Here is an 11,649-nt window from a genome sequence, read left to right as displayed (position 1 = left end):
GTCATCTACAGCGCCCAAAGAACCCAGTACTAGGTCACACCTCAGATTCCCTTGTCATAAAAAAATTTCATATTCAGGGGCTAAGCTTTTCATCAAGCGATGGACATCGAAGGGAGAGTTGCCATAGTAACCGGTGCGGCTAGGGGAATTGGCAGAGGAATCGTTGAAAGGTTACTGGAAAAGGGAGCCAAGGTTAGTGTTAGTGTTTTTTTATCACGTCACTATTTTGATACATGGTGTTAGGGACTAGTCACTTTCTTCGACCGGGGGATGGCGGATAATTTCTTGCGAGCATCAAAACAAGAAGGTGACGGCCTCTTTGAAAACATCTAAAACAGGTTGACCTCCAAACAGGGCGACTCCTCCCCCGAGCCTTTTTATGAACCATTTTATCTGCACGCCTATACCAAAACCATGGACACATTGAACCCCCGGCAGAAAAAGCTGACCAGTCCGTTGTTGTCATCGTGTTTTCTTTTGCCTCCAACGATAAAGAAATATCTTTCGAGACTCGATTTCAATTGGTTTTGCCTTCTGCTTACAAATATCCTCCTACGGAAAACATGTTCTATAATCATTGACCGTAACCATGAATTACTATTTGTTCATTGTCAAAATTAATTCAACCGCATACTCTATGAAGACTGGGAACGTAAGCGCCTTTTGGCACAGCGTCATAACGTCAATCTTAGGCTGCGTTCACAAAAAACGGTTAGGGGGGCTGGAGGAATTCAGGGGGGATTCGAAAATTTTGGGGGTAGTGGAGGGGGGGACTTGAAAATTTTGCTCTACCTTTAGGGGGAGACTTGAAAATTTTTGGGTCCCTTTTGAGTTTTACATTTTCCAATTCCAAGTTTTTGTAGGTAATTCAATGAAAAATGAATACCATTTTTATGTCATCAAAATGTTGTAATGTTAGTAATGATTTAACAAAATCTAGAACCATTTTGTCACATTTCATGACTTTTATCTCAAAAAAATCTAAACGTATGATTTGTCGTAAAAAGCAAACGAGCCTCGTAACAGGGCAGAAGCTGCAACTGTTAATGATTTCTGCAATATTTCTATGCAATATAACAACTACAGTTTCTTGCTATCTCCCTACAGCATGCTCAAACACACAATATTTAGTTTGTCGACAAAGCCTGTATATATAAATAAAAATATGTATTTGGTGATAATTTAATTGGAGTCCAGACTGACAGTCAGTTGTCAGTGATACAAATGCATGGCACACATACATAGGCTTTGATAGAAAGCTGAATACTGGACAATTCAACATGCTGTAGGGAGTAGAACAAGAACGCAGTTGTAAAACTGAACAAAAATATTGCCAAAATTATCAAAGTTAATACAGCTACTGCCTATGGGTAGTGTCACTATCAGATACTACCCTGCTACTGCAGTGTCACTGTCACTGCATACCTGAACAGTGACAGAGACAGCTCTGACTCTGATGTACATGGTAGTTGAAGAAGAGTTTTGGTCAAATGACACTCATGACAGTGAAACTCACTTGTACACAAGATCAGGCCAGAGAGCAACACATGGAAGAAAACATAGAAATGTTTGAATTCTGGCATATGAGAATAATCAAATATTAAAGAAAAAAGATGGGGTCACCATGCTTGATTTTCTAAATTTTCACTCACTTATTATAAAATGATACAGAAGTAAGCCTTTGAATAGTAAAGACTAAAAGAAAAAATATGTGACCAAATGGAATTATTTATTTTTTAACCAAATTTGCAATTATCACACCCAAAATTTCAGAGATTAAAACATTTATTTGATGGAATATTTTAACCTTCCGGTATTGTCAATTTTGAGTAGCATCTAATTCATATAGGTCTTGTAGTTTTGAAACAATTTTTGGTAGGTCACTGGGCAATACAGCAATTAGCCAGAATTCACAATTTTCCTACTCTCTCATGATTGCATTTTGTGTGCTCTTCAACAGGAGCAATTGACCTGGCCAGGGTTGGATTAACTCAAGTTGGCTTTTAGACCAATAAATCTAAAAAATTCACTGACGCATTTAAAGAACTTGCCTTGGGAATATGACTATATACAAAGTGCTAATACAGGTTGTGTTGAACACCTGTGAGCAGAACGGCGCAACACATGTTTATTTTTTCTGCGCTCACATCCTTTACAAATATGCGAGCCTGTGCCTGGGGGCATTTGAAAATTTTTTAGGGTTCTTAGTGGGGGAATCTGAAAAAAAATAAGATTTCGATCGAGATTCCTCCAGCCCCCCCCCCCCTAATCGTTATTTGTGAACGCAGCCTTATAGTCTTGTCTTTTAAATGTAAACGCCCTCAAACGATACCGACTCAATTTTTGGAACGAATTTTGGCCTCCATTTGTCGGAGGCACACTAGGGGGACAATGTCATCACTCTGTGTCTGTGTGTGTGTCAGTCAGTCTGCCTGACCGTCCGTCCGCAGACCAAATTTGTGGATCTCATAACTCAAAAATTCAACCAAATGTGACCGGCTTTGGTATGAGGAATGTTTAAATGATTATCAAGAACTAATTGGAACTGATAGATGTGGCGTGCAGAATATGAAAATATTATATAATTATGATTTTTTTCATATATTTCTGAAATTTCAATTATTATAGATTTATTTCTGTGACAATTGGTATATTTGTTAGTAGGGACAATGCATTCAACATTGTTCACATTAGCATAACATTTGCATATTTGTATTTTTGAGAATTTTTGTGTCATTCTCTGTCAAAAATATTCTCTTTAGGAACAACTTGAACGACTGGTTTTAATGTGGATTTTAAAAATGACCTAATTATCGTAGAAATCTGAATATGTCAATATTTGATATGATCTTGTCATTTTTGTCAAAACATTTTTTCAGATTTGTTGGTGTAATAGCTTTCAAAGGTATTAATAGGTCCCTGAGCTGAGAGTGATTAAGTTTGACTTGTGAGCATTATGCTTACGCAGAATTTCAGTACCCTCTTTCTTTTGTCAAAACATATTTTTTCACAAAATGTTAGTTTATCTGTAACAGCTTTCAAATTGAATTTACAGGTTCCTTGGCATGTCTGCCATGTGTTTTGTGCAGATGATGATGAAATTTTCAAAACCCTTTTTATTTTTACCGGTTAAGTAATAGAAAAATTCTTTTTCGATTACATCGGATTCTTTTTTCACCATAAAAGCCATGTTACACAATATGACACGGGGCCATGAAAGCCTTACTTGGATTTGACTCGGCGTCGTTCTAATATGAATGTCGCTTGAGCCACCTTAGTTTTGCAATGATGCAGAACATTACCCTCGTGAATTCTAAGCCGACGTTGTTCTACAAGGTCAATATCACCAGTTGCAGCAACCTGAACAAGGCAACGGAGTATTATCTGGGCCAATAGACACGGAGACTCAAGCGTTGAGACTGGTATCTACCATGAGACCTAGCATTGGAAATGCCATTTTGTTTGGCAGCAGTTTGTTGACTAAGATGTGTCATGGGGCAAAGTTAAAACTTGTCGACGTCATACAAGTCTCATCCCTTCTAGTGTGTATAGTGGGTAGTTTTTACCCATATATGGGCAAGGGATGTGACTTCATGGCCGCCCATGCCATGCCCAATGAAATAATTTTTTCCTCCCACAAATGACCGTCTCATTGCCGATGGGAAGAACATGAATGGGGCTCACATATTTTCCGTTTACAATGAATTTGCGATCAATAAAGTACATTTTGGCGATTTCTAAAGTCATGTCCCGGCTTCCCTGTTATTAATTATTGTGTTTACAGTAGCCATGAACAGCAAACACATCTTTTCATAAGTTTGTTTCCTTGAGGGCCCGTGATTTGCCCAAAGACAGTCTGTTTTCTTCAGTCTTTGACTCGAAGAAACACAAGTTTACAAATATCCGAACGTGACCAATGTGTTTTGTAACACACCATATTTTCCCACCTGAATAATCACACTATGGCTGCGATAACACTCGTCTTTATCGCTGATCACATCTGAAGACAACAACGCACCCTTTATTTAGGGAATCGTTTGGGGGTTATTTTAGGGAAACGTTCGACGACTATATGTTCTCCTGATGGTTACATTGCAGGGGGTGTCAATGCTTGATATCATCGACGAGACTGGACAGGAAAATTGTAAGGTTCTTCAGAAGACATTTAGCGAAGAAAGAGTGATGTACATACATTGTGATGTAACGAAGCAAACCGATCTAGAAGGTACAGTGCGTTTGCAGCCCCTGCGGGTGTCTTACTTATTTACATGCAAAAAATGTTGGAGCAGCTTCTAGGGGCCGAGCAGGCAATTGCTTTCTCATACCAACTTGAACGATCGTGCAAATGAATAACATCTTAATATCATGAGCGTAAAGTGAAAGTTTGAAGTTCTGATGGAAGAAATCTCGGAGAAAAAGGCCAATAATAGTTATTTGTAGGGTGTTGGGAGAGGGTGCAACATGTTTGGGGGAAGTTGCCGCGGGGAATGGTTTGAAATAGGAAGATGACCAATGGGGTGTTTTCTTGCTGGAGAGTGTGAAATACGAAGAGGGAGCAAATCAGAAGTACTCTTTTCCCGGCGCAGGTAATATGGACTACGGATTGGCATGATCCCGATTGTTATGATAGAAAAATAAGATCAATATTTGCTCCTTTTCAAGTAGGCGTAGTGTATACCATGCTAAACACTCACCTTTTGCGTAATTCTTGATTCCTGATACAATTACAGTTATCAACAATTTATGTCGAATAAACAGACGGATGAAATTTCTAATACAAACTCACTGTTGTCAAACTCACTGTTGTCAAACTCACTGTTGTCCTTTTCATTTAACAGCTGCTTTCGAGAAGACTGTCAATTACTATGGTAGACTAGATATAGTCTGTAACAACGCTGGAATTCTCAATGAATCGCAATGGGAAAAAATGATCGACATAAACTATGTAGGTATATTATAACAAGGAACTAGTCTTGGACACGTTCTATCGACAAGCGATACCAACTTGATCGGAACATAGACAGTTGAGAAATCTATGATTGGAAATAGTGGAATTCATGTAAATGCCATGCCAAAAAAATGCTTTCGAAACAGTTTATTCCAACATTTTATTGTGGGTTTATCTTACATGTTTCTTCCACATATTAAACAAATATGTAGAAAATTAAACTAATGGTTGTTAATAATTTCCAGAGTTAGTAATTGTCCATGTTTTCCGATAATTATTTCCAAAATAGCATCGTGATGGGAAAGAATTGTGCACAGCACAAACACGTTTACACAATCTCTCTCTCTCTCTCTCTCTCTCTCTCTCTCTCTCTCTCTCTCTCTCTGCCCGTCCACCCGCCCGTCCATCTGTCAATCTGTCTTCCTTCAGCCCATACGTCTGCCATTCTACATATACCTATAGAGAATGATCACCGTTTATTTTTTGATGGCAAGAGTTTCAGAAAAAAACTGACCGATTACAAAATATCTGATCAGAAGCAAGGACAGATATTTTGATCACGTGTTGTGATTTTCATATCCATATCTTCGCTCTTTTGATTACAGAAAGCAGTGATAAGAGGCACGTACCTGGCCGTAGAATACATGGGAAAATCAAAAGGAGGCAGTGGCGGTGTGGTGATCAACACAGCTTCTTTTGTCGGTAACAAATTTAAACCTTATTCAAGTTTTGGTCGCCGGTATTTACATTGAAAAAGAAGTGATTTTCACTGGAGAACAGCAAAAGAGGCACACCATTGTGTACCCAAGAACTGTGTCATACTATTGATGGACTCTGAGTTAAATTTTTCCAGCCTCCATGAAAAAGCAGGTTCAACCTTTTCAAACAAGTTCTACAAGATATTTTTCAGATTTCTTGTTTTGCATTGCTCTGTTAAAATAGTATCCCTTTCAGCTGTTATAACTCAATTGTATCGGATCATATTTCCAGGACTGGTCCCATTCAATCTATGCCCAATCTACCCTTCAACAAAACACGCCGTCGTCGGGTTTACAAGAAGCGTCGCCGTGAGTCTTGTATCTTGCTGTCTGTTTGCTTTTTTTTATAAGGATCCATCCCTCGAAGTCTGAATACAGGTACACCTCTTTGACTGTGATACATGGTCACCCAACCGTTGATCATTCCCAATTGATACACATTTACGTAGCAGCCATAACTACACAATTTCTCCCATGAAGGAATAGGCCTCGCCGAAATATCCAATAAGTTTCAAGCCAAATGGAAAGTCAGGAAACCTGGAGTGTTTGGGTCAGGTGACAAATGGTACATATTAACTGGTCTGATATCTGAGTTGAATAGCACAAACAATATATTACAATTCATAATGTTAAAAGACACTTATACAATTTTCTTAACTCACTTTCAGATAATGGATAATGTTGAGTTATCACTTATTTATTTACTACGTGTATTTTATTTATTTATTTCTGACTAAAAGTCAAGGGTTGACCGTCGAGCGTCGACTATCTGTACTTGGAAACAACTCGAACCAGTGTAGCAGCTACAATTTAGGCTAGCCCACAGATTTTACGCAAGGGCTGGTAAACTCAACACTGGTTCAGTTGACATACACTGTCAACTCTTACCACATTAGATTTACATTCTTGTAACTGCGATTCTAGACATGCATAGACAACAGTTAAACAATAATAAAACTGGCTGGCACTAGAGTAACAAGAATCCTTTGGCGATTAAAATGTGTAGGTCGTCAGCTTATAGTGATTCTACAATATGACAATACCGTTTGTATACTGTAGTGTTGGCCAACAACAGTGTACAAAAGTTTATTTACAGGATACAAACCGAGGTACATGAATATTCTGTCTATTCAGCAAAGATTACCTTCAGATTTGCATACATAGATCATACTAGTTTAGTGTGCATGAACACTAAAGTATGGTGCGTTCGGAGCTAGATGAAAGTTGTTACAAGGGCAGAATACTTAGAGCGGTATTTTTCTTTCACTTTCTCAACACAAATGTGTTACTTCAATGTTGATGCGACCACCGACAAGATCACTTCAGGCGGCAAAAATAGCTTTGTGGCAGAGCGATTGCATGGTGCATATTGACTTTCACGTCGGTCTTGTCTCTGTTATTTTGGCCCAATACTCCCGAGCTGATGGTATAGCAGGTTTGCCCAACATTTTCCATCAACGATTGTCAGCAGGTTCATCTCCACGCCTAATCTGGATAGACACCACTGGTTTGCAATATACGCCCTGTGGTGAAAAGTGAGGTTATGACGTTTTACTATTTATAATTGTAGTACAACCTATTTCTCACCAAGTGTTACTTACTCAAGTTTGACCATTCGGATGCAATTGTAAGATTCTTTTATTCGTCAACACCTCGTTGATTTTTTGCTGATTGAAGACAAACTGTTCAATCTGTAGCTGTATGACCATGGGTGTAACAGTTACCAGAAGTTGGTATGTTTCTACGTGGTATTGTTTAACATACATACATAAATACATACATACATACATACATACATACATACATACATACATACATACATACATACATACATACATACATACATACATATGTATATATACGTACGTACCTACGTACACGGTACCTACGTACGTCCCCGTATACGCACGTACGTATGTGTAGATATATGTATGTATAGCCATATGTATGTACCTTCAATGTCAATTTTTTAATAAAATGAAAAGAACGGTAATTTATCCAGGGGAAACATCTTTGCAAGGGGCTCTTTAAAGAATAAAATTAACAACGTCTAAATGTTGTGTGCTTTGCAATCTCTATGTTTGTTTCATTTCAGTTGGAACCGAAAGTCGTTGAAAATCACGTGCGTGTGGCAGCCATCTGTCCCGGTAAAGTGGACACCCTACTCCTGAATGCGGGCAAGGCAGGCTGTAACCCTGATTATAGGGACGCCTACGATACTGCTGTCGCCGAACTGCCAAGCACACCGTGAGTAATCTCATTTTGTTTTCACCATTTCCTTCCATATTGGTTCACACACAGATTTATCTTTGCCAAGGCATACCATGATGGTGTTCTAATAACTCCTACATTACCCATCAAACTGATCTAAACCAGTGAGCCTGTTTGCGAAGAGTTGCGTAAAAGTGACGATTCAATACACTTGTCAATGAATACGGTTGAATTGGCATGCACGGTGTTTTATCAAACTAATAGCTGTATACATCAAAGTATCGACCAGAGTGTGAGGCTATGGTGATGCTTACACATCCTTCCGATTGTATTTTTGTACAGGTCTATGGTTTTACATCGTTGAGTTTAGCTGCACATTTTAACATCGCCTCCACATATCCCCCCCTCTGTATTTCAATTGAAAATTCGGTATGCAAATCAGCAGTCAATGAAAGATGGTAGAATGTTCTCTCAGGATGTGCAAAACACTGGATGCTATATTAGCGATGAGGAAAGAAAAATGGACACCAATTATAAATCAAGCAAAATCATTCTACTGGCTATCAGTCAGTAAAAACCAGTGTATATCATTTAGCATGTAATGTTTTATTATTGATGACTTCAATGAAAAATTTTCTAAATAATGTTTGTCGAGAATCGAGAATAGCCGGCAATGTGTACAACTTATATATTTTGTTGCCATAAACACCAAAAGAAGTAAGCAGTTGCTCTAGGGTTTCACTTTCAGTTGTACATAAGTGCCGCATGTACACGGGTAATTTTCATTTTAGCATTAATGACGGGGTAGCTTGATCTCTGTCATGTTTCATGTATGACAATGTTTAAAGAATTATCAAAGTTGTACAATTACTGGCCAGAGTTGTGTACCAAAGACTATGATGCAACTTTCTGACAAACCTTGTATAGAATTATATATATATATATATATATTATATATATATATATATATATATATATATATATATATATATATATATATATATATATATATATGTGTGTGTGTGTGTGTGTGTGTGTGTGTGTGTGTGTGTGTGTGTGTGTGTGGTGTGTGCGCAAACTCTCCATTAGTAAACTATGACGGCTATATTTTTAACAATTGTGGAGATTTTGTAGAGTCAATATGCAAGAAAATATAAGGGCACAGTGCATTCTCGGAACTACACAACCCTTAATGTTTGTTTTACTGTCCAAATAACTGATCCATTTTCTCGTTATTATCAACAGAATAGCAAGGATTGTCGATGTTATCACCACCCTTATCGAATACCCCAACAGCTCTGGGAACGTGTGTGTTGTTGGTCCAAACAAGACGACATTTTTCGACCCACCTGAGGTGGAATTTTGACAAGAGAATACAATAAAAATTAAAAACAGTGATGTTTTTTATATACTGCTTTTCATCAGTTTCGTGTGCCCAATTTTTTTTCTATCTTCCTGTCTTTTTTAGCCAATTCATTATTTGATATATCATAGAATGTCATTTTCTATTTGTCGTTTAACCATATGCCCACTTAATTACGTTCTATTAAAACCTTTGTACACTTGTGGGGGCTGGTACTCAACCTTTCTCGAACCATAGAAATATTGTACACTACCGGATCATGCTGCTTCAAGGAAATACGGGCTTGATTCCTTTAATAATTTATATTGGAATAAGGTAAAATAACTTACTTCATGTACGTTTTCATTTGACTTTCTTAAACAATAACTTATTTCATGTACGTTTTCAGTTGACTTTCTTAAACACTGTTTGTTTGATCTGAAACAATATGGGATTCATTTTGCTGTCACTGGATAATCTCCGAAATAAAAATTTTACAAATAATTATTATTGTATATTGCGTTGGTTATTAATTTGCAAGTAGACTTTTGAAGAATGAACTTCAAGGCAATACAATAAATTTTTTGCTTGTTTATCATATAGCATGCACACTGTACGCTGTTGTTTTTGTATTGTGTAGAGCTGACTACCCTTCCACAGTTAGTCGTATCAGAAAAGTAATACCGCTACTTTTTCATTCCTGAATAACAACAACTATATAGTGCATGTAAAGCTTTGCAATCCTCCTTGTAGACCGAAAGAGTCGGTTGTGTATGGGTTTCTGCCGACTCCAGCCCCAACCAGAACTCATGGTTGGTGTTGACGTTAGCGGAGACCACACATAGTTGAATCTTGTATCTTTGTCTCCCTTCTGAACAGTCAGTTCCGATTCCGTATCTTACCTTCCCATCTGTGTCATAAAATGAAGACATACGTATTCGCCAATCATGGTCCTTGAATACATTTATGGGGCATCGCTTTGAAATATTCGAGCAAAAGCTCAAACAATCTAGATATAAGGGAAACACATTGCCCCGATAATAATGACAGTTCATAAACTGAAACGAATTGATCCCCTACAGTCAAGCACTACGGGAAAGAAATGCACGACTAGGATGAGAAAGTTCCACTTTCTCACCATGGTTAGAGTCTGCTGTCATTCTCACCGCTAACAGTTGAGAAATTCTGATTCTCACCAACATGTGGTGAGATCTGTTTTGTAGCCTGATTCTCGCATAAGATATGGTGGGAATTTCTCACTGTTCACCAATGAGACATGACAGTCTCACTCACTGCCCGGTCAATGTTGATAGTCAAGCTTTAGTCTCCCAACTGATCAGAGGGGATGTCGTGTCTCATGGATGAGGCCAAACAGGCTGCTAAACAGTTCTCACCTATCTTGGCGAGAACAAGAATTTCTCACCAGGTATTGGCGGAAATCACAGCAGAGTCTTACCATTGGTGAGAAAGTGGCTCTTTCTCATCCAAGTTCCTTATTTATTTTCCACAGTGAAGGCGAAATTACCAGAAACCTAATTATCCGATGTTACAGATTACAACCTATTCGGTCCAAATATCAAACAAATTGTTTCTGAACACCACCATATTCTTACCCAGTCTGACATCATGAAAGATGCTATGACCATTCCTCCAATAATTTCACATAGTTGCTACAAAAACTTCAGAGATCTCTTTTTATTAAGTCTACAAACACATACACAGCCATGCGTCCAATCCATGCAACGCTAAGATGTGTTAACCGCAAAAATGTTTTAAACACCAGTATTATCACTAGCACTACTACAAGGGAAGATTGAGAACTGTACGTCATCATGGGTCATCTATGTTATAAAGTGCACCAAATACAAACTAATATATTTACGCAGACACTAAAGATGATCAAACAGCGCATCAGTAATCACCGTAGTTGTATTAAAAGACGATATTACGTCACTAGCTCACAAATAGCACAATATTTGTGACAGTGCTGGACACACCAAATATCATTTTAAAGTTATCGCTATTGAACAAATCACTAACAAGAATCCTGTGAATCTCTACGTAAAAGAAATATTTTGGATAAGAAGTCTTCTCACATTGTTTCCAGATGGACTTAGCAATGAAACGACATTGTTTGTGTTAAATTTGCATGAACTTGGTCCGAAGAATTTATTCCTCCACATTCAAGCGAGTTCCAAACATTATTGTAATCAGCATCACCTAATTGTATTTCTTTTTCAATACTCTACCCTCCTGTGATATATTTTGCCCATCGCTATCGCACTCGTCCTCTTCATTCCGACCTGATGCCTTGTGAACAAGGCGAATGCTAGTCAATAAAGAAGCTTTGTTGAGACCATTCAAACTCAAAGATTATTTTACATACATAG

General features: G+C 37.9%; 1 protein-coding gene across 1 annotated transcript; it reads left to right on the top strand.

Moving 5' to 3' along the window:
- Positions 1 to 9,763, top strand: LOC139152216 (15-hydroxyprostaglandin dehydrogenase [NAD(+)]-like). Its single transcript, XM_070725359.1, has 7 exons — positions 1 to 192; positions 4,099 to 4,225; positions 4,839 to 4,945; positions 5,554 to 5,650; positions 5,939 to 6,015; positions 7,802 to 7,953; positions 9,163 to 9,763. The coding sequence occupies exons 1-7, from the start codon at positions 100 to 102 to the stop codon at positions 9,281 to 9,283; spliced, it is 774 nt and encodes a 257-aa protein (XP_070581460.1). The 5' UTR covers positions 1 to 99; the 3' UTR covers positions 9,284 to 9,763.
- Positions 9,764 to 11,649: the final 1,886 nt, after the last annotated feature.

This window comes from Ptychodera flava, chromosome 2 (genome assembly GCF_041260155.1).
Source record: "Ptychodera flava strain L36383 chromosome 2, AS_Pfla_20210202, whole genome shotgun sequence".
NCBI classification, from domain to species: domain Eukaryota; kingdom Metazoa; phylum Hemichordata; class Enteropneusta; family Ptychoderidae; genus Ptychodera; species Ptychodera flava.
The sequence above is the reverse complement of the archived record's forward strand: the minus strand, read 5'-3'. Positions and strand labels throughout refer to the sequence as shown.

What these genes read in the sequence shown, in the direction of transcription:
- LOC139152216 (XM_070725359.1), top strand. Translation starts at nt 100, where the DNA reads ATGGACATCGAAGGGAGAGTTGCCATAGTAACCGGTGCGGCTAGGGGA. An exon ending in GGTTTACAAGAAGCGTCGCC is followed by an intron (nt 6,016 to 7,801) that starts GTGAGTCTTGTA and finishes GTTTCATTTCAG; the next exon opens with TTGGAACCGAAAGTCGTTGA. An exon ending in GCCGAACTGCCAAGCACACC is followed by an intron (nt 7,954 to 9,162) that starts GTGAGTAATCTC and finishes TATTATCAACAG; the next exon opens with AATAGCAAGGATTGTCGATG.